The 22,172-nt window shown below is 44.3% G+C and overlaps 1 protein-coding gene across 5 annotated transcripts in view; it reads left to right on the top strand.

Moving 5' to 3' along the window:
- Nucleotides 1-22,172, top strand: part of LOC120901512 (nitric oxide synthase) — an 85,374-nt gene that overhangs the window by 11,345 nt on the left and 51,857 nt on the right. For all 5 annotated transcript variants that reach the window (XM_040309528.1, XM_040309530.1, XM_040309526.1 and 2 more), the window contains exon 3: nucleotides 20,725-21,781. In XM_040309528.1, coding sequence (XP_040165462.1) covers nucleotides 21,035-21,781 — 747 coding nt within the window. In that variant the 5' untranslated portion in view covers nucleotides 20,725-21,034. The remainder of the gene's footprint in view (nucleotides 1-20,724; nucleotides 21,782-22,172) is intronic.

Raw genomic sequence — 22,172 nt, 5'->3', positions numbered from 1 at the left:
TTAGTTTTCCCATTTTCCAAGAACATTGATTCTTTCGAGACGGCACCGTTACGGCATGTCCATTCATTTTGGACCTGGTTTCCCATGTACTAGCCGGATTTATGTAAAACGATACCTTTGCAACAAGTTGGTGCGCTAAAGGACTTGTGTGCAACTAAAATTAACTTATCAAAGAAAATCTTAACATGAAAGAAAGCATGAGTAGGAATGGGAATTAGGCAAGACGTGCATTCTTCCCAAACAGATCTACATACAGGGGAAACAAGCTCAAAATTATCAAACTATCCTGAGGTCTGTAGCATACATCACGGCAAGCGCCACCTGAGGAGAGCTGTGGCAGCATGTGAGCTGCAAACCACGCTCGGAAGTACTCGCAATGAACGCAGATGGTATAACTTTTGCTCGCACAGTTGAGTCTAGCCACAGCAGCACTCGGGGATATCCGTGGCGAGATGTACAAGAGGGTTGTACAAGGACTGAGGTTTGTATAGCACCAACATACACAAAAAACACACTCACATCATGAATCCATCTTCATGCTGGAGAAGTTTTACACTACCATCGGAGTGACAAAGGATGGCAGGGTGTGTTTAAGTTCTGTGCCCCAAAAAATAACAAAAATTTCAGAAAAAAACTCTCACACACACACATAACCTCATAACTAGTTGCGTCAAACCAGACGGAGGAAGTAAATTTATTTTGGCCAAAATTTCATTAATGTGCTAATTCTCGACCCATGTGAAAAAACCGGTAAGCTTACAACCCGAGCACGAGATGAGCCATGAGATCGGTGGGGTGAAAATTAGTTTTTCCCTTAAATTGTTACACACTTGCCGGATTGATGGAATGATGATGGCAATGGATCGCTGAACCGAAAAGAGAAAGTTGTATCCTTTCATTGACACCGGCGAGATGGCGTGACATATGGTGCCGGATGAGGGTTTATTTTTCCACCTTACTCTCATTTTGAGGAGTGGAAAAAAGGACCTGCCAAATGGTTGGTGGGGCAGGTGGTCTGGTATTTATTAGAAGATGAAAGTTTTCGATTACGAAAGCAGCTTAGTGGGTAAATTTGTGGCACTGTGTGTTTGTGTGAAGTTGTTTTTAAAGGGGTAGAAGTCATTGACAGCATCTTGTCTGGGAGAAACTTGTGGAAAAGTCTAATTTGTGGCTTATTATATTGTTATTTGTTTGCAGTGAGTTAACTCATTTCGAATTATGTGTTGATTACGCTCTATCAGCTGTGAGAGATCGTGTTTGACACGTTAAAGTAGTGAATAAAACGCTTTTTAGTGCAAAAGCGCCATCTGTTGGGAAATTTAGAAAGTAACATTTTCTGGATTAAGTAAATAACACTGCATGGGAGCATACATTTCGAAAGTTTTCTTCAACAAATTGAATACTTTATGTGCTGCTGCTCAACTCATTTCTCCAAACCATTAAGTCCACCACGTAATGGAGCACAACACTACGGTGCTGCACTAAAACCCTACAAATTAAACGCTGTACTGTGTTGCTCTGTAAACATCTGCCCGTAAGGGGAAAGGAAACCAATGCACGAGACTCATGAATAACCGTGTAAACGTATTTAAAAAGACAAACCGACCTTATCTTTGCCCCAACAATCCCTTCCTCTGGATGGTTCTTTTTTGTGGTTTTCAGCTTTACTGCGTCCCACCAAACTGGACCGAACGTTTGGATACTATTTTCAGGTGTTAAAATCACAGCTCTAATAAATTTCACCCGCTCATCCTCTGTGGACGCGGTGGGAAGCAGTAGAAGTAGCTACACTTGTAGAATGTCCCTGGTTTGTACTACGTAAGTTTTTTGTTCGCGATTCTACCCCACCAAACGTGAGAACGCAACAGAACAATCCGATGATGAAGCGGTGTGTTGCGCTTCCTACTGCACTTCTGTGCGCGTGCCGATGTACTACTTCTCCGGTTACTCACCTCGCATTCGTTCGCCCTGTTTTTTTACAATCGTTTTCGATTCGACGTATTGCAACACATTTGTGGGTAGGAACAAAACACACAAAAAAAGACCACGAGGTTTCGCAAATAAAGTGCAAACTTTAGTGTGTCATTTCGCGTGGTGTCCGTTTCCGCTGCTAGCAGCTTAGTGCTGGTAAAGTAACGCTGATGGAATAAGTTCGCGACTGTTACTTACTGCTGCTGGTGGTCTAGAAATTATATCACATTTCACCGTGGGATGTACCGCACGGGGTGGGTTTGTCTGATAGTCGTAGTAATGTTGCGCTTCTTTTCCATGAGTTCATGAATGTTGTCCCCGCTGTAAACTGTGTAATGGACCTTGTACTACTCCTAGGAAAGCATAAAAGGTGGGAAATAAGATCAAGAAAAACGAATTCTTTTGCACAAGCTTTGTTTTTGCATCGTGAGAAAGTAAAAAAGTATCTATTTGGGGGTTTATGAATGTATGTGGTATGAATGGAATGTATGAATGATTTGTGGATGTTTTTGCTGTCTGCATGAAGAAAATGCAGCAATTTGGATTTTGCGTGACGATGTGGGTCTTTTGTCTTAAAATTATGACTTAGGTAACACTTCTGGCGGCGGTCCCGTGGTACAGTCGTCAACTCGAATGGCTCAATATCATGCCCATGGGTTCGAGCCTACACTGGACCGATCTCCGTAGACTGACTATCTAACTATGTGATAATGAAAAGAGTTACGAAAGCCTGTAAAGGCCGGGCATGTCCGCCTAGGACGACGTTACGCCAAATAGAAGTACAAAATAAACACATCTAAGTACAAAAATAGAACCAGCAATCCCACCAATTTCTCACCAGACAATTAATGAAATGTCCCATTTGCTTTCCCCAGCGCCAGGGCCACACGCTTCAAAAAGGCTTTATGATTGATTTCCTTTTCGTCGCACCATTTTGAAGCGAATCTGTGAAAATGAGCAAAAGTTTTAGGTGCAGAAAGATAAAGCTTTTGCCGCGTACAAATGCCCCACCGAATGCAAAGACCTTCATCAACGATAACGAGCTGCAGCTGGGCGCAGGACCAGTACCATCGCCCACCGCCGAAAGGACATTTCTCATTCTATTATTATCATTTCCCGTCCAGACTGTTTGTTTGGGATTCGTTTTGGAAACCGGGAGCCAACCGTTTGAGCAAGAAAAAGGGAAACGATTTGTTAATTTTAACTGTTTGTATAGTCATTCTTCCCGCTGGTTTCGCCGGGCCCGGTTGGCCGGTGCTTCTATGTACTAATTAACTTTTTAATTACATCAGAACAGATTTTTTGTTGCTCCTTCACACGGCTAACAATGCGCATCATTTTTCTCATAAATACTTGCAAACACTTTATGACACTGGGCGCTGGGTGAACTGGAAAGTGTAAACAAATCGATCGTCTCCGACGCTCATGCCACCGCCGCCAGCCTGTTGAATTTTGATCAGGCTAATGGATTCCAAATTTTTAACACTCTAATGACTCGCCGGAGCCGCCTCGTTCAGTGCTGCTTGCTGCTGCTGCTGCTGCTGTGATCCACCGCCGTCGTATTAATCAATATTAGCCCGGGCAGGATGAAGCTCAATTTTATCGGCTAATTCATTGCCGCGCTTAAGGCTCGTCTGCACCCCTCTCTTTCTCTCAATCTCTCTGGGGGCATGAAAGACACGGTGCGGTGGTGCTAATGTACCGTGAAACTTAAACTCCACCTCCCCAAAACCGCCACCGACGGGTTTTGCAGCCAACGCTTGCCATGAAGTCATGAATATTTACCGCTCGTTGTTTTGATTCCTCAGGGAGATGTGTGCGTGTGTGTGGGTGTAGGCTTCATAGACTCGTTTTTCCGGAAGGTGAAATTTCACTCATCCGGGCGGGTGGGGGTTTTTAAACGCTCCTTCACACATGCAGAGGACACTGATAGGAGCAGGTAATCGCTTCGGCAAATAGCATCGAGTCCCTACTATTACTAAGCGTCACTATTAGAGTGCCCCACGCGTGTGTGTATGTGTCTTGTAGACTAATCTTGAAGACTAATCACCCAAAGTGCATCGTCAGTTTTGTGCGGTTGCATCGTTACCCCGTTAATGATCTGTGTGCTGTGCCGTTACTGTTACCGCTGCCGGGGAAACCTCCCAAATGTGACTTGCTTAATGTGACCCACGTTGGGGTAGGTTGTAAGAAGATCCGTGTGCGAACCGTGTGAAGACAGTGTGCCAGTGTGGTTGGTTCCGTTTCGCTCCGGTTGTAACAAATTGCCGTTAATTGAAATTAATTTGATCGAAAAGCGTTTCCGACCAGGCGTACACGATTGAGATGGATGGGTGTCTCCCGGTGCGCTATTCTCTCTGCTGCCGAGTTTAGAGCGTTGATGTGTGTTTGGCTTTGAAGGTGGTATGGTTTCGACGGAGAAGGATTGAAACAAGTCCTGAGTGAAGTATCGTTTTATCACCTGAAGCTTCATGTTTAGAACGGTATGGAGCATTTTAAACTTATGCATCCAAAAGGATTACACCGGGCAACTATTTCGTCAACCCATCAAAACCACTCAGGGAGTAGTTTGATAGTAATTAGTTTAGCTAATGCTCTTCTGCCCCCCGCAATCCGTCACAGGAAAAATGAAACCAAAACGGAAGCAACCTTTTAGAACGGTTTCAGGAGTAGGAAAGTCAGGCTACGACACCGAGAAGCTAGCTACCACCCCGCGGTTCGCGTTCCGATGCCGAACGCCGTTATGGTACGCCATAAACAACCGTGAAACTAATTTGCATTCATCTGAATAATCATGATCAGATTTTCGATGATACTGGCGATGGTCCTGGGCCTCATCTCACATACCTGGCAGGTGTATTTGGGTGTATCGTTGTATCGGTTTCTTCAATCTCTGCAGCTTTCGGGTTGTTTGGGGTGGCTCAAACCGCGGTTGATTTGAATAATGAATGAGTGGCAGGCATTAGGTGTGCGCTAGTTGTCTCCCTGTGGGTTCCCTTTGCCGGTTGGGCGATGTGGGTATTTGTGGTTCGTTGTTTCGGTAGTTTTGAAAGCAGGTGGTTTTGTAGTGAGTGGAAAGTTTGGAAGAAATGTGTATGGGAAGATTTAAAGGAGCGATTGAAGGAGATCTATCGCGTACCGTGAGGTATTGTGAAGAAGCTACTTACTATTGTAGTAAGCCTTTTCGATACACTTATTATGCAGATGGAAAAATAGTAATCATGAATATTATTAGACTGTTATGGTAAAATATCCTTAGCGGATGATGATGCATTAGTGACCTTTTAAACTAAATTGTATAAATGTAGGCGTTTTGTCAAGCGGATTGCATACTTTCAAAGTTTTGGCTTTATAAACGTTATATTTAATCCTCTTATGTAATAGCTCGTTGCGTAGTCAATTCAAAACGCTTTTATTGCACTTCAAAATATACACCAGTGTAAAGCTTCACGATTCTTTTAGAATATATGATATGATTATGTAGTTAAATTCCAGTTTGGCTACAGTTTGTACCAGGTTGTCACGCACCACCAGCACCAGTTCGTTACATATCGACGCTATTATTATTACATTTATCAACACGTTTCGTGCTCCAGCTGTCACACCACTAGACGCTATACAGTCCCCTCTCACACATTGCACAATTTCAATGCTTTACGATCAAACGCCATGGGCCGGGACGGCGCAATGCTGCTGGAAACTAAATTTGTAATAATCAATTAGTCGCTACATGTTGATGTTATCACGCCCTATCGAGGCCCCCTCCTTTCGGTTCTGCAACTTGGTGTGAGTTTTTGTTCAAACTGTCATTGCAGTCGGTTCAATTACGATGAAATGGAGTTTGATGAAATTGATTTCCGTGCTCCAAATCAACCACTATCGCTTGCGCGATCAACGGCGGGCTTCGGCTTTTGTAGAGACTGCAGAAGTGCTGTGCAATTAATTGCGCTTATGATTTGAAACAAAGCCTGCTTGAGAGAAACCGTGGAATTTGAAGAGGCTGTAAGAGGTCGTGGTGTACGCGCTGGCTCGATATAATCTATCAGTTCTGTAAATTATTGGTTTGCGGTTACGGAAAGCGAAATGCAAAACGATTACCTAAGGACCGTCAGAGCGCTTGATTGTTTGTCTGCTTGCGCAATGTTGCGCAATGTGCTGCAAGTGTTTAAAAAAGGGCTTCCTGTACTTGGATTTGCTTGCTTCCGCTTCTATTGGCTCTTGAATGGTTTGTGGTTTAGGGGTGGTATGGCATGGCGGGTAGTTCACTTATTTGTTTCACCATTTCGACACGTTCCATTCCGATGCCGCTGCCGAGCGTGGTATTAATTTCCCCATCCGGCGTAAGCCACTTCCGACAAGGCGCTTATGGTTGTTATCATTCGGCGGGTACCAGCTGGGAAGACGCAGGACTCGCCCGTTTGTATGCATTTCAGCGTTTACATTGTGCCACTCCACGTATACCCGCCGATCCGGCGTCGAGTGCTATCGATGGCTTTCGGTATTGGCTTGCTGCCGAGCAATGGAAAGATTGAATGGAGATTTCGTTTGTCTTGCGCACAAACGGCACGCGTGTAAGAGGCCGAAGGAAAAAGCCGCAAAATAAATACGCCGAAAGATAGGCTCCTTGCAGCCTCCGGTTTCTTGCCAGCCCGACCGGATGTGAGAAAGCACCCAGTTTCGCTGGGACGAAGACAACACACCGCGCCGGATCGTAAGAATAGACACGGTGTGCTTGGTACCTTGGGGTGAGCCACACGAAAACAAAACAGCGAAAAGAAAAACCCGGAGGTTGGAGGATTGACGCGAAATAAAAATACTGAATTTTATTACATCAATATTGCGGGACCGTGTGCCATCGCAGGCATCACTGGCGAAGACACCGGTTGACAGATCGGAGCGGAAATCGGTGATTTGACAAGGATTTGACGTGGAATTGATTTTCCGATCCGGTGTGTGTGTGTGTGTGTGTGGAAGAAAGCAGCACACGCGGCAAGGGCAAGCGAAAGGGTTTGGGTTTGTTTTTCGACTCCTGGGAATTGGAACTTAAAGCGAACGTGTGTCTCTACGGTGCTTACGTAGCAATAAGACACCACAACAGTTGGTTTATATTGTAATTCCCGGATGTAACAGGAAGATCTGTACCGAAATGCTTGCTGCCATGGGTGACATGTTCATAAATATTTTTAAAGAGCTGTCACCGGATGTACCGGATTGAAGGTGAGCAGATGGAATGTGGATTGTAAAGGGGATGATGATTAAGGTGTGTGAGATTATTATTTTTCATAGAAATTCTGACAGCAGAAATATGAAGTGCTTTTGCAAATGACAGCTGAGGCTTTGTTAATTTGACTTTTTTCTGTTACTGCAGATTTTTGAATGTGCCTAAAAGTATGCAATCTGCCCAACAAGACGCCTAAAGTCATGCAATCTGTTAAAAAAAAATCCTTTATTCAACTAGAAATCCTTTTCTACTTCTACAAAACAATTAAGATGACTTATTGTTATTGTTCCCTCGTGTTGAATACATCCAAAGGCTAATTACCCAACATTACACATCGAAATTGATGTTATCGCATGAATCTTCATTGTTTGATTATCAAATGAAATGGCAAATTCCTATCATTTCATTAAAAAAAAAACAAAGAAGAGGACCTAACTAGCGAAAATACCACTTGAGCAATCATTCATCTTTCGAAACGTTCTAGACCGGCCTGTCCTACTCGGAACCTCTGTACCTGATGATGAAGCACGCTCCATTAGAAAGATTCACTTACATAAATGCTCAAATCGAATAAATATCAAGTGATGTTATGCGTGTGAGTCCCGTCAACGGCATACGGCTAGTCCCCCAAACACGGGGACTGTGATGGCTCGTTCTTGTACGCCTTGGTAGGGTGTGCGTTCACCTCCAACGCTAATTGAATCACATTTATCACACACACACACATTGACACGCATGATGCCACCCCAACAGAACCCAACAGATCTCCCCTCGTACGGATACACAATCCTCTTCACCGGACTGTAAGGGACCTGAAGTCAATTAATTGCCACCATATCGGCCTCATCATCGTTCCTTTACACAATTCACTTGGTGTGAGAAGCGTGGGAGACGTCCATCCACAAAAAAGGGACGATTAATTGATGGGTGATGGGTTGTTGTAGGCGTCAAATAGGCTACCGGCACTCCTAGCCTAGGGTGATGCTTTCGAAGAAGAGTGTGAGCGTATTTCCTGCGAAAGGAAAATCATTTCGAACGAGGAGTCGATTTCTTTTCGGGAGCCATCCGAAAAAGGGTGTACGCCGAGTGGCGTCAGTAGCATGTGTTTCGTGCCGGGCGATAAAAGAAACCACAGAATGCGCTTCATTTTATCGGCCCGGTGTCATCGTCACGGATCTCATCAACAGACGCCTACAGCAGCAGCAGCAGCAGCAGCAAAGATGAGAAATTAGCCGCATCGTGGCATATCGTCATCTATCATCACACCATCATCGGCGTGGGAAATGGGATGAAAAATCACTTCCAGCATCATTCTGCTTAGCTTGCAATTCTCAGCTCGTGCAGTTTAGCTTTTGCGGAACAAAGATACGAGGCACCAACATGCGAGCGCGATGATGACTTTGACATTCAAATTCGGTGCAGGTTCATGGACGTTGGAATTGTTACAGTTTGTGCAGATTCATCCACTACCGTTGACCATCTGGGCTGGGCATGTATCCCGCCACCACCACCATGCCAAGACAAACATTGAACGACTCTCGACGCAATTTGCGAACGACTTCCGTCTGCGTAACCGTCGTGCGGCGTCTCGAGTGCCATCAGAAAGTTCACCCTCAATTGATGGCCAAACGTTTCTCGAGGGTCCCGTAAATCGATAGGGCAAGTTTGTTTGCTGGTGGGGGATTTTTTTTTGCCCTGCCTCCCGCAACTCCATCACCGATGGGATCTTTTCGTAATAAGATTATCCTTATCCTAGGGTCTTGGGTACGGCTAGGACTCTCTGCGCTCTGTGCAGACCCACACGTCACACAAAATCTGCCGATTTGGACGTTCTTCTATCTACCTACTAGGATGGTTCGGGTTTGCACAAATTGTACGACACACGCGTATGTCGTAGTGCCTCCAAATTGTTTCCGGACATCATTCGGAGGAAGCAAATTTGTACGCTTCTCCCGCCGTACTATGCTCGGTGTTTGTCGTGCGGGTTACGATCGTCCACGGAAGCGTACACTCGGTGAAGGGAAAACTTATTTGGCTGCAATCATGTAAACATGGTGATAAAAAACGGATTTCCAGCACCTTCCCGTGCTACCCACTGCTGGAACAGTAAACGAACGAACCAGTCGCCCTCCCCGTTTTACTCCACCGGGGGAGATGATCCTTCAAAGTTAGTGTTGCCAGTGGTGGTGTTTTTTCCTTCTCCACTGTTGTTGCCGTTCGGTCTGGTTGGGGTGTTGTTGGGCCCAATCCCGGTGTGTGTGTGTCGTGGGAGTACGGGCGCAACTTCTGTTCCTCTCCCGTTGGGGTGGCATTGTGGACTTTGGTGAAGTGTACGAAACTGGCCGGAAGTTTATTCTGTCAGCTACTTTCCGATTAACCTTTCCTCCTGCATATTCTAGGATGGTGTTTTTTTGGTGGATCAAATATGATAGAAAAACAGCAAAAGGCAAAGTTATTCTTCTAGGATGCTTCTCTTTCTCCCCAAAACAGGCAAAACCAAGTGAAGAACAAAAAGATGGTTGAGTAAATTTGTTTATTAAATATTGCTCTTTGCATATTGTTGTTGTGTGCATGTTTGACCTGATTTTTGTTTGTTTCGAAAAAAAAAAACTACCTCTCTGTTAAAGGTTTTCCTCGATACAACTGCCCAAGAAGGTGCTGTTTGCGTTACGATTATGTTTAATACGGTAAACGTATTATTGCTCCTAACACTCTTAAAGAAGAGCACTCGGACCTCACCATGGAACTAACGGAAGGAAACCGCCCGGAAACACTTACAAATTTATCTTTACACTTTCTCTGTAGAGAAATTTAATCAGTTCAGCCTGAAACACAAGGGGAACTTTACCTCAATTTTGCACACAATGATGGTTTAAGCTGGTTTTTTGTGTGTGTGTATGCCCGTGCAGTTGCTTACCCACAAGCGCCCCAACGCTCCTTCACCGAAGGACATGGTAATTAGGAAGCAAAAACTTTGCAAATGCACCGGAAGGGTTGAACTATTTTCAACTGCATGGTGTTCCGCGAAGGAGAAGTATCGTGAACCGAGAAGCTGACCGTTTGGAGAAACTGGGCGAAAAGCAACCGGTGTTTGTGCTAAGATGCTTAAAGGGCACGAGCTTTGGATACAATTCCCCACGGCTAGTAGATTTTGGTGCGAGGAAAGTGAACGGAATTTATGAAATCTTTGAAGCATCGCTGGAGCTGTTGGTATGGTGTTGCTTTGAGGAATGTTTACCGAGAGTTTAGCGCTGTGTATCGTTCCGTTTTGTGGTTTCCGAGGTACTAGCGAGGTGTTGATAATCTCTAATGAACTTCAACAGTTGGGGGATAATAGTTTTAATCAAGCATCGCACATCGCTACACCTAATTGGGCGAGCGTGAAACTATTTGTCTTGAGATAAAGATGAATGCGGTGAGAAGAATAAAGGATGTGAGGTATTTTGTTGTTCAAAATGATCTAAGGAATTCTTAAATTTCGGTTTCTATACTTCAAAGCATAGCATGTCAGGAAGTTTTCTCAGAACAAATAATGCAAACACTCTATGACATTGTTTAAAAGAGAAATCAAATCAATCAATCGAATCAATTTATTCCAATAGTGAATCGAAGCAGCTTGCAAAGGTATGCAATCCGTACAACACCGTACGCCTAAAGTTATGCTTAGTTGAACAACAAAATTACATTCTTTCTAGTTTGTTTGTCTGTTGTTGGGAATTTATCAAATCAAACGCAAACAACAACAATTATCATTCTCACTATTGTGCAGAAGTATGAGGTGGGGTATCGACATCATTTATGTAGGTCGTAGTGGTAGCATTTATTATTGGAATTTTATATGTTCCACGTTTCCCGCTCACTTTACGTTTCTCGGAACACGCAACATGTAGCGCAAAATTGCAGTTCATTCTGTGAAAATGATAAGTAAATAGATCCTGCCGTTGAAGTATTTGTTAAATATTTTGTTCATATCAAAGCACAAATTTAAAATAGTGTATCATTAATTTGCATTTAACTAGAATATGTAAATTAGAAGCTTAAATATGGTATCAAGGCAAAGTTGAACCTGTTATGGTGATCCAATTGATGATACAAAAAAATCAATTAAACGTTATCGTCAATCAATTTCATTTATGACAACAAACGAGTCAGAACAAAGCACAAATTTCCAACACCATTACCTAACTGCATTTTGATACAATAAAGAGGCTTGGTTTGTCCTATTATACACACACACACACACACACGCTTCCAACAGTAAACATGGAACATGGAACAGCCCTTTTGAAAGAATCCAAAGAATCGATACACATTACAGCGGCTTTCTCCCTGTAAACAGTACGGTGGTACTGTTAAACACCATTACTAATACCGAAACAATGCCGGCGCTACCGATACCGGGTGTGGTTTCCTTTTGAACGTGAAGATCGATTGTTTTTCCACCCCTTTACTGTGACACCGAAAATGTAAAAGCTCCCAACATATGCTGTGCGGCTTACTCCCAAGTCAACACAGAGAGCAACGAAAAAAAAAATCTCACATGTTGACAAACATCGTTTTCCAATCGTTTCACAATTTCCGGTACCCTGCGGGCCCTAGCGCCGGTTACTGTTGCTTCTGTGTGCGATAGTGCCACGCGTGTGGCTTACGCTGTCGTGGGTAAAGGATTGCCACCCGGATTGGGTGGCCTCTTTTCCTGCTTCTCTCCACCATCGCTCACTGTTTGCACTCAGCGTGCAGCAGTCGGCACGCATCTTGAGTGCATGATTTACTACAACTGGGCAACTGTTATTCAGCAGAAACATAATGGAACTTTCAAATCGGCTTGGAGGGGAAGTGCAGTGTGTGATGCGAAAGTTACACTTTTTTGTTTTAATTTCTTCCGTTTGACATTTAAAGCTAGCTTTCGGGGGCCTGTGGGTACAAAGTGGTGCATCGATTTGTGCCGGTTCGGTCGGTTCGATGTACGAGTTTACGGTGAATGTAACCACTTTGGTAGCTTTGGTCAGCTTTGATCCTGCGGGACGGTATTTCATTCAAATTTGACACAATAGCTGAGCGGTTTGGTAGAGCGCCGGGGTATGGACACATTAAATGTGGTTGATTTTGGGAGGATTTATTTGCACCGGATGAAGCGTGCTCTGTTTGCGGATTTGAGAGGATAAAAGCTTCAGTGGTGCTGATTTGACAGTAGTTGGAATATTATTTTGAGGGTTTTGGCTCTCGAAGGGATGGGTGTTTTTATTAGCAGATACGCTTAACTTAATTGAATATAAAATACTGTTTAAATCATTCTGTTCTGTTGAAGTTAATCAACAAAAAAGGCGACCCAGTTTACTTAAAATGTAAGAAAATCGAGGCTTTTAACCTTAATTTGCCTTCCATCCGAATGATCGTTTCCCCCCAAATTAGCCACTAAACCTTTGCTGATTGGTTTCACATTGTTATCAATAAAAATTCTTCATACTTCCGCTACAATGAACGATGAAATTGATAGAGCAATAGACGCGTCATCAATCTGTCTCTGCCATCCTCGACCGCTAGCTACTAACAACCCGTACTTAGTGCACAACAAACTGCTGGGGCTAATTTGAAGGCCAAAGCTCCCAAACCGACCGCTCCAAATACCTTCAGTTTTCCTTCAGTTGTTGTTCGGGACTCGGTTCGGTTTCGGTTCAGTTCAAATCAAATCGGTTTAAGTGAAATTTATTGGCCTCGTAAAACCTGGAACGAAAGCCCACGGCTGGCGGTTGAATGCGGTACGCTCGGTTTTTTATAGGTTTGTTTTTATTTTCTAATAAAATTTCACCCGCAATCCCGAGGTGGAGAGTGGTTAAGGAGCGGTGGCAAACCATACCTTTTGCCAATGCTGCTTGCCCAGTGAACGCAGCACGAAGTAAGTACGAACGTTTGGCAAGGATTAGGCAGGCCCCAGAGAAGTAGGACGGTAAAATGGGCAAAAATCAAACAGAAGATTAAGTTGGAAATGCAAATCAAAGGCTGGTTGAGTCAATGAAAGTTTGCTTTACATTACACCTACATTTACATTGCCCGGAAATGCCCGGCATTCAGGGAGTTTCAATCGGTTCGATTGCTCCTTTTCACGGGTCCGGTTTGGGGCTTTAATTAAAGCCTTGGTTGCTTTTATTGCATTAATTAAGAGGGTACGGGAACGTGCTGCTGGTCTTTTTGTTTTAATGATTTTCACTACGGAAAAAACGTATTCAAGAAATGTGGAAAATTTTTATTTGAATTGAAAGCTTCGAACTCGAAATATTGAAGTTCAGTTAGTTTATTTGTTTCACAATAAATTCATATTAATTTTGGCAGACTACATGCTGTAAAAACAATCCCAAACGCACACCCTTTTGCAATCCGATTCCGTACGCTAGTCGAACAATGATCGCGTAGTGAAATGAAAATTCTTCACCCAAGAATCGAAGAATATTAATTTTTCCATTCCATCACCGTACGCGCATCATTCAAGCCATAATCCCATCAGCGAGTTTCCCAAAAAGATATGGAAAAGTTGTACGAAGGAGCGCGAAAAAAAGCAAAACAAAAACATATGCTTCAACAGAAGCAACGGTGCGACCCAGGCTGATCGTGCTCTTCCTACTAGCATGAATGATAAAGAGAAGGTACAAAAGGGAAGCCAACACACAAAAAAACAGTGCTGCAATCCTTTAAACACTCACCAGTTGAACATGCCCTCGGGGGGGAGCATTTTTAGAATAAAAAAAGTTACTCACCCAGATTGGCATGTCGTTTTGGGGGAGAAAGAATAAAAAAAAACACTCGACTACTAGCGAAAAAATCAACCAAGAATGAATATCCGAGGTGGAATGATGAAAAATTAGGTTAAACCCCGTTCGAAGGACATCGACAGATGACACAGCGCGGTGTGTCTGTGTGCGCCTCCGTTCACTGTCGTTAGTAACTTTCCGTTGGCAAGAATGGTCACGGTGACGGGTTGCGGTCGCCTTGTTGCGATGGTCGCGCTCGTGCTGGTTGAAAGTTGGCAAAATACACAAAAAAAAGGTTTAAATAAAACGAACACAGGAAAGTTAACTCGCGCTAAGGGAGGAAATGTCATAACGGTAGAAAATTGGATAAATGCTCTCAAAATTGAACTTTACAGCGGTACGCCGTTACGATCCGGAAAATAGGAAGAAAAAGTTGGATGAAACTTCCCAAAATATGACCCAAAAGATTTGGGCTTTTACCCAGTATGGTGCTTGCACAGGACGTAATTTTTACATGTTGCTACATATGAACCTTGCCTCAGCGGTAAGCCCCACATGGCATATGATAAATTAACCTCACTGAAGCTACTTTGAATGTCAGGTCGACCATCGCAGCAAATGGTCAACAAGGACGCTAATGGTGCTCTCCATCACACCACCGTAACAGGCGTGTGATGAAATATGCAACGACATTCAGTGTACAGCGTGAAGGGATATAAGAGGGCGTAAAAACGGTGGAACATTGATTGCACCACAATCCAACGGTGGTCGCGCTGGTCGTCATGGATTACAAATCGATTGCAGGTGCTGAAGTCTCGCTTTCGTGACCCCAACTGTTGACAGACAAAGCGGCCAAGCATTGATTGAACATTCTTCATGCGGTATCTAACCGTGTGTGGGTCTAGCTTGTGGTTAACCACACACATCATCACCTAGCACTGCACTGACTACGTGGGAAATCAACAAGTGACGTTTCAAAGTCATCGTCGCCTTTCCGGCAGACATAAACGGACGCATGCAAACACACACACATACACCCACGAGGGACAGGATTCAGCTCCGACATCCTCGGGGATCGAAGCGAACCGGCTTTGCAACTCCAAAAAGGTGTCCCAATCCCGTTGAGTGGACGTTGAGATGGAGGGATGGAGGTCGGTTCCTGTGGTCGTTGTATTGAATCGGAGCGGTTTTCCGAACATCCGGACGGAAAGTTAGGCGTTGATGGAAATTGTTGGACTGTGGTCTGCTCTGTCTATGGTACCCCGGCACCCTCGGACCCGTGTTTGAATGGATGTCAAACTGTCAGCTGCAACAATATTGGGCATTATTGGTTAACCGGCAACGGGTGGTCGGTCGGTGCAGTGCGTCGGTCTGTGCGTTGGAAGTTGTTAGTCGAGGACTAACTTCGTTCTACCCAAACTCCAAACCGGTGGCGTGTGTCCATAACGAGCTTCTGAATGACCGCATTCTATAAAGGGAAATTTGAGGGACGATATCTACAAATCGGCCTAGAATCTTGGTTAAAAGATGACACTTTAAAAGACAACTTAAAGCGAGGAAGAGGTCCATTTTCTCGTCTCGTGTCTTGAACTATCTTTAACTGCACAAGAGCATGGTATTCGTTTTGGTTGGGTAATTGATTCTAATGCCTTCTTTAAGTCTCTACTTTCCAACTACCCATTAACTTTGTCGGGACGATAAAGCACCTACATTCAAGGGCTAGCTGCCCCGGCTCATCCGGAAGCCGTTCAAGCAGAACCAGAACGTAACAGAAAGTGACGTGCAAAGACACACCTGAACCACACACTCTCATACACACACATTTCTTCCTGACTGACCGTGAACAAATCTCGAACAGTGTAAGCTTCGAAAACTTTGTTTCGAACGTACTTCTTCTTCTTCCTCCGTAACTTTCTCTCTACGTCCATTTGGCCGGCCAGCCAATATCTTTACGATGTAAAGGCACGTGAACATTGTTCGGTGTGGTGGACATTCAAGGACATATTCATGCAATTTTCAGCTTTCCTACGGTAGAAGCGGTGCGTTCCGGTTTTGGCTTTCAACCGAGAACGGGATTGTCCGGAAGCATAATATTCCAGCCCTCCAACAGGCTAAAGGCATCCCGTCGTACCAGCTTCAAGGGAGGGTGCATTTCTGGGCGCATCGTTCTTTTTGTTCTTTGTAAAAGATATTTAGAGCATTGAAGATGCGCTGGTCGAAAAGGGGAGGGTAAAAACTTTTCTTAAAGCCAACATCGAAAACCCCTTTTCCTGTAGTAAGCCATAGAGATGACTACGGTTGGATTATGCGGGGAAAGTATTCAGCGTTGATGTATCCGGTTTTTTTTGTCTTCCGAACCACATTCTTTTGTGTGGTGTAGTAGTAAAACTGCTATGCGATATTGTTAGTAAATTGATACAACTTTTGAGGTGCTTCAGAGAGTACGTCATACAGGCGACGAACACTATGGAAAATGCTTCATTTTTACTGCATAAAATGGTTCCCGTGAAGAAGCTTCTTTTTATTGCATTTTACGTTGAGGGAGGAATTTCATAACAAAGACATCGGTCGTTTGGAAATGCTTAAATCGAGCGACATAGTAATGGATGACTTCTAAGCTCGGTCAAGAATTTCGCCTTTCATCATGCTACTTCTGAAGATTCGCCAAGGCCGGCAGTAGTACAGATGAATTGATAATCGACGTAAAGTAAAATGAAGTTGGTCGGAGTCATCGCTAACCCGGTTATCCGGAATCTTTGCTAACGACACTGGTTAGAAATATACGATGCAACCGTAAAAAGCAGTACCGGTTTTATGAATATTGCCTAGCGATGTAACAATGGCAGTTGTGAATGGTACAGTGTACAGCAGTGGTTTTAAAGGAGCATCACGGTATAATGTGCATTATTCAGATTCTTTGAATACACAGTACCTTCTGGAGACTTTATGACAAGTATTTGAAGTCATAAAACTGCTCTAAATTTGCTTGTAAATGAAGTCATTGATCCTGTTTTTATATTTACGCTCATAACCCACAATAACTCTCATGGTTTAGAGATTTAAAAAATATTAATTTTTGCTTCAAAATTAATTAGTGACCATGTTTGTGAAGCTTTCTTCACTAGTGGAAAATACATTTTATTTAACAAGCTGCTAATTAAACGCCATCGCCCCAAAACCGTGATTTCCTTCGTGCTCTTTGTCCTGCGCTCGCTTTGCTCTGTGCAGCATCATCCACCAAAAGGATCTTTTTACATTTTATGGGAAAACTTCGATAGAGCATTAGACACCCACCCACATAGCAGGGCCATCAGCAATCGTTATCTTTTATCTGTCTCATACACTTGCATTCATTTCCTTCGCGGTTTTATCCTTCGCAACCGAGAAGTGTCATTTCCCCTAGCCAGTGTTGGTTGCTTTCTTCGCGCCGTGTTGTTAATTTTGTTCGTGCTGTTTTTTAAATGACTTTCATTTTAACTGCGAACGAAATCGTCCATTTTGGTCCGAAGGTATTAGCGGAGTTCGCTACGACACTGGAGTATGATTTGTGACCGGATGTTGGACCTTTTTGGATGGGGGTACGGGAGAAGTGATCTAGGAGCAATCAAGTAAATTAAGTGGCTCAGTTTTATCTGGCTGGTCTAGGTTTTAGTATACATGAATTTGTATAATTTGCAGCCACTGCTGGTGGATTCGAAAGGACATTTCCGTGACATTAGCTGTATCTTAAGTGATGAAGATGCTTTATGACAATGATCTCTTTGGGCGTTTCGTCATTCTCAAACTGTTGCTATGTACATTTATTGGAGACTAATGTATCACTGCAAAACGTTTTTAGAAGTAATGAATTACACATTGGATCAACAAGCGTTCTGTTCTGAAAAATACTCTTCTGGGTGGGACCCAGTCTACCAAAGCTAATGGTTACATTGTGTTCAATACAAACAAGAAAAGACAGCATCAATAAAATGTCCCATTTCATCTACCGATCTTCTGCCCAGAACATCCTCAGCACAATATCCGGTTCAATCTAAACAATCCAAACCCATCCGTTTGTTTAATCGCGGTAATGAAAACTCATCCCTCCGGCATGGCCCACCCGGCTGGGTATCGGCTAATGTTTGTTTGATATTTTTAGCCACTTGGTATTTTGGGTAGTTTGCTACAAGTGCTTTTGTTTGTCAAAAAGCGGTCGTTTAGCATGTGTGTGGAGACAGGCGAACGCGGCGGCGCGCTGTGGACTAAGATCCGTTTCGCTTCGGTTACTGTCAAACGTACCGCAGCTGGCGGCGGTTCGTTTTGCGTTTCGATCACCCATTAAACGCTTGATAACAACTCAAATATTTCCCCATCATTAACGGGATTCCAATCTGGGTGACGCGTGGTGCTCTTTATTCCTTCTTCGCGAGCTACGCGTCTACCGACGGATAGCAGTTCGGCGATCGAACAAAACACTGTCAGCGTGTGTGTCAGCACACTCCCATCACCTCCATCGGCGGGTGAGTGAGAGAATTAGCTCTCAGCAAACAGTGCTGCAGCAAAACAAACGGTTTTAGGCCGCCGGGGATCTTTGATTGTTGCGAAGTACCACGCCACCCCGAAGGGCAACCGATGGATGGTTTGTGGAGTTCAGCTTCCCATGAAGATGCTAGCAAGGGAGGGGAACATTGGGGGATAATGTTTACTCTGTCCATGCACACTAGACGACACGTGCTTGTGCTGATTGTGTTGACATCGTTACAAACTAACCAGGGAAGCCGTAGGTGTCGTCTGCCTTCGTTCGTGTTCAATAACAGAAGAGAGCAGTTGTGTGTTGAGCGAAAATGGGGCGGGAAGCTCTTGATAGGACACCAATAGTGCCAAGTGCATAGCGAAGGTGTTCTTTATGGTGGTGCTTACCTCACACTGAAGCCTAATGTAGTTAATGAACTGGACAAAAGCGTTTTATTTTACTTTTACGATGTTGATTTTGATGCTATCATCGACACGAGCTGTGTAGCAGAACGCTTAATGCCATCTTGTTAGCTATCTAGATGATGATAGTATCGCGATAATTACACTGAACGCCTTGAACTCTCTGGTGGCAGAGCAGGATACAAATTTATTTTTAATTTCGCAACGCCTCTACTAGCCTACAGGCACGCTCCTCAACACAACAAACGCTTCGCCCCTGGTCCAGGATGCGTAGGATGTAAACGAAACCCTCACTGTAACAGCCTCCCATCGTTAGTTGAATGCCACCTGGTGATGGGGCGTTTCCTGTGAAAATGGCGGTAAATTTTCCACCAGTGTTGAACCATCGCTCACCAAAACGCTTGCCAACGCTCTGCGGCAAATTGGAGGCGTTAATTGAGGGTTAATTTTTATCGAGCATCTGTAATCTGTTCGAAGAGTGTGAATTGATTGGCCATTGATGGATGGTTCCGGGAAATGGAAAGTGATGATGCCAGCACGCAGAAGCTCGGAAGAAGGTACAGCCTCCTGCTTTGGTTAATCTTGATTGCGAAGCTTCCAAGTTGCTGCAATGCAGTAGCAGTTAGCTGCTTTACAATTTGTAATGAAAGGGTGGCTTTTTATAGAAGGAAAACAACAGGAAGCTTTGGAAAACCTGGTCTTGATCTCTGCTGTTTGAGCCGCAGCTCAGGTGCAAGTTATTCTGAACTTCCATCATTTCTTGGAACGTTTTCAGAAAGCCTCATTCACCGGTTCAGGAAAATCAATTGATCCTACACAAAAGATGCTGACGCAAAGGCGTGTCACGTGCTGGTTATTACGCCAGTGGATCGCAGAAACGCCTTATTCTTTGAAGGATTATAGCTGTGGAATCGGTTATTTGGAATCATTTCATTTCATTACTGTTCTGTTGGAAGTTATGACAAACAGTGGGTACCAACAAGTAAATTAAAGACCTGATATACTCAACGAAGCACCGCATAGCTTGCACTTCATTAATAACATTATACAGGTGTAAAATCACATTAAAACCCCTACAGCATCGACACAGGCAGACACCACACGAATTAAAATATTAAACATTCCACGAAAACATCCATCAAGCATCATAAACGTCGACTCCCCGGCAACATACCTCATACTTTAGCTCAGCTCAACACAGATTATGCTTTTATACACACACAAAGTCGGGGGAAACCTTTTACCTATTGACCCCCATGGCGGTGTGCCGCATCGGCGAACAAGCTGCCAGTTTTATTGACATTATCGACACGCTTTTATGCTCCTATCAAAACATCAAAGAAAAACAATGATGCTTTCTGTGGTGTATGGCAATGTTAAATAATGGCGTGATGAATGGGTATGGTGTGGGCCACGTGTGTGCCGTTGTTTGAGAGGTGCATTTAATTGATTTTAAATGTGGCTGGTTGACTTTAGTACTTAACATGAAAGATCAATTAATGAGGTTGCATAATGAAGAGAGCTGATAATTATCCTACATTGTAGGAATACACAGACGGCTTTATATTACAATTTTGCAAATTTTGTAATGAGTGCTTTCGATACGATATCGATGCAGGATGTGATGCAATATTTCAATTTCACTCAGTGCTTTCAAACCACTTCATCACGCGGTACACGATTGGAAATTGGAATTGAAATTCCACCTGCAGGTTAGAATGCATAATTCATGCAACATTGTTGGACGCCCTGGGGGCGCCCTATTTTACAACGCACCAATCTAACTCCGTATCATTGACCTCAATCTTGACTTGACAATTATAACTGCTGGTCACGCATTTAACTAATCCAATGTATTTCTCATTATTTCAGGTGGTCTGTGAAAGTGTGGTCCTGCTGCTGAATTTTGATTACGCTTGCCCAGCCTGCCTGCAAGTAACGTGTCGTCTAGTCTCCTTCGGTGAAGCAAACGAAGGACCTGTGTTAGTAGGTCGTCGCCAATACCGGACATGAGTGCTAATCGACAGCCGCCATCGGCATCGATTCAGCAGTAGTTCCCATTTCCGGTATTTGTGTGTGTGTGCGTGTTTAGACATTGTTTTCCCAACCACAAGAGGTACAGAAAATCAACACATCCTTTCTCGGCGTGCAAGTGAGTTTGAATTCGTCGGTTGGGCAGAAGATGATGTCCCAGCATCTTAATTCGATGCTGGAGCACCTCAAGATGGGTTCATTGATGAGCAAGAATAGCTCGAGCGGTAAGCAGCCGCAACAGCAGCAGCAGCCGTCGCAGCAGCAGCAGCAGCAGCCGCAACAGGTTGTACCATCGTCGTCCGCCAACGGGACCATTCCCGCCGGTGCGAATGGCGCCCCCAATGGTAGCTGTGCGAACAACAACGTGCACTGCAACCATCACAGCAGCCCGGGCGCAACCCACCACAATAACAACAACAATACGAGCAGCGTCAACCACAACAACAACAGCCAGAACGGTGGTCCGCTCGTGGCTAGTGGTAAGGTGGCCGCTGGTGGTGGTGATACGCAGACCGTGCTGGTAACGGAGCGGCGCGAAGTGGCCGAAGGTCGCGAAAGCAGCAAGGGCAACCACGTTGGCGAGGAACGGCGCGGCTACGATATGTCACGGAAGCGGTGCAGCATATCGGTGCAGCAGCACGGTACGGACGGGACGGTGGTGCGGACCAACTATCGGGAGCTGTCGCCCGCTTCGCTGCGTATTCATCGCAAATCGTCGCACGACATCCGCAACACGCTGCTCGGACCGGACGGGGAGGTGCTGCATCTGCACGACCCGTCCGGTAAGGGTGGCGATGGGATCGCCAAGATGCCGGCCGTCGTCAAACCGATCAAGCTGAAGAGCCTTATCACCAAGGCGGAATCGTACGATACGATGCACGGCAAGGCGTCCGATGTAAGTAGCAAGTGTAGTGTGTAGGATGTTTGTTAATATTTATTGGAGAGCGGGAGGCTTTAACTGTATTCAGAATTTTCCAAGAAATTGCGAAATTGTCTAGGGTTCCACACATCAAATATTCATACGAATCTAGATGATGGTTCTGTTACCAAAAAGCCATGCTTCAAAACACTGAATGCGACACTAAGTTGTTCTGCCATCAGCAAACGCCTGGAGCTATTTAACGCGTCTGCCACCATATCGTCAAAGGATTACGTCTTCCCTTTCATTACACACGGAAGTTACATCGGGAGATCAACCTTCCACCTCCCACTATGCATATTTTTTCATTTAACGACTTTGCGTAGAAGCTTGCGCAAAGCAAACAACAGTGTCGTGGCATTTTTGT

Source organism: Anopheles arabiensis, chromosome 3, assembly GCF_016920715.1.
Source record: "Anopheles arabiensis isolate DONGOLA chromosome 3, AaraD3, whole genome shotgun sequence".
Lineage (NCBI taxonomy): Eukaryota > Metazoa > Arthropoda > Insecta > Diptera > Culicidae > Anopheles > Anopheles arabiensis.
The sequence above is the reverse complement of the archived record's forward strand: the minus strand, read 5'-3'. Positions and strand labels throughout refer to the sequence as shown.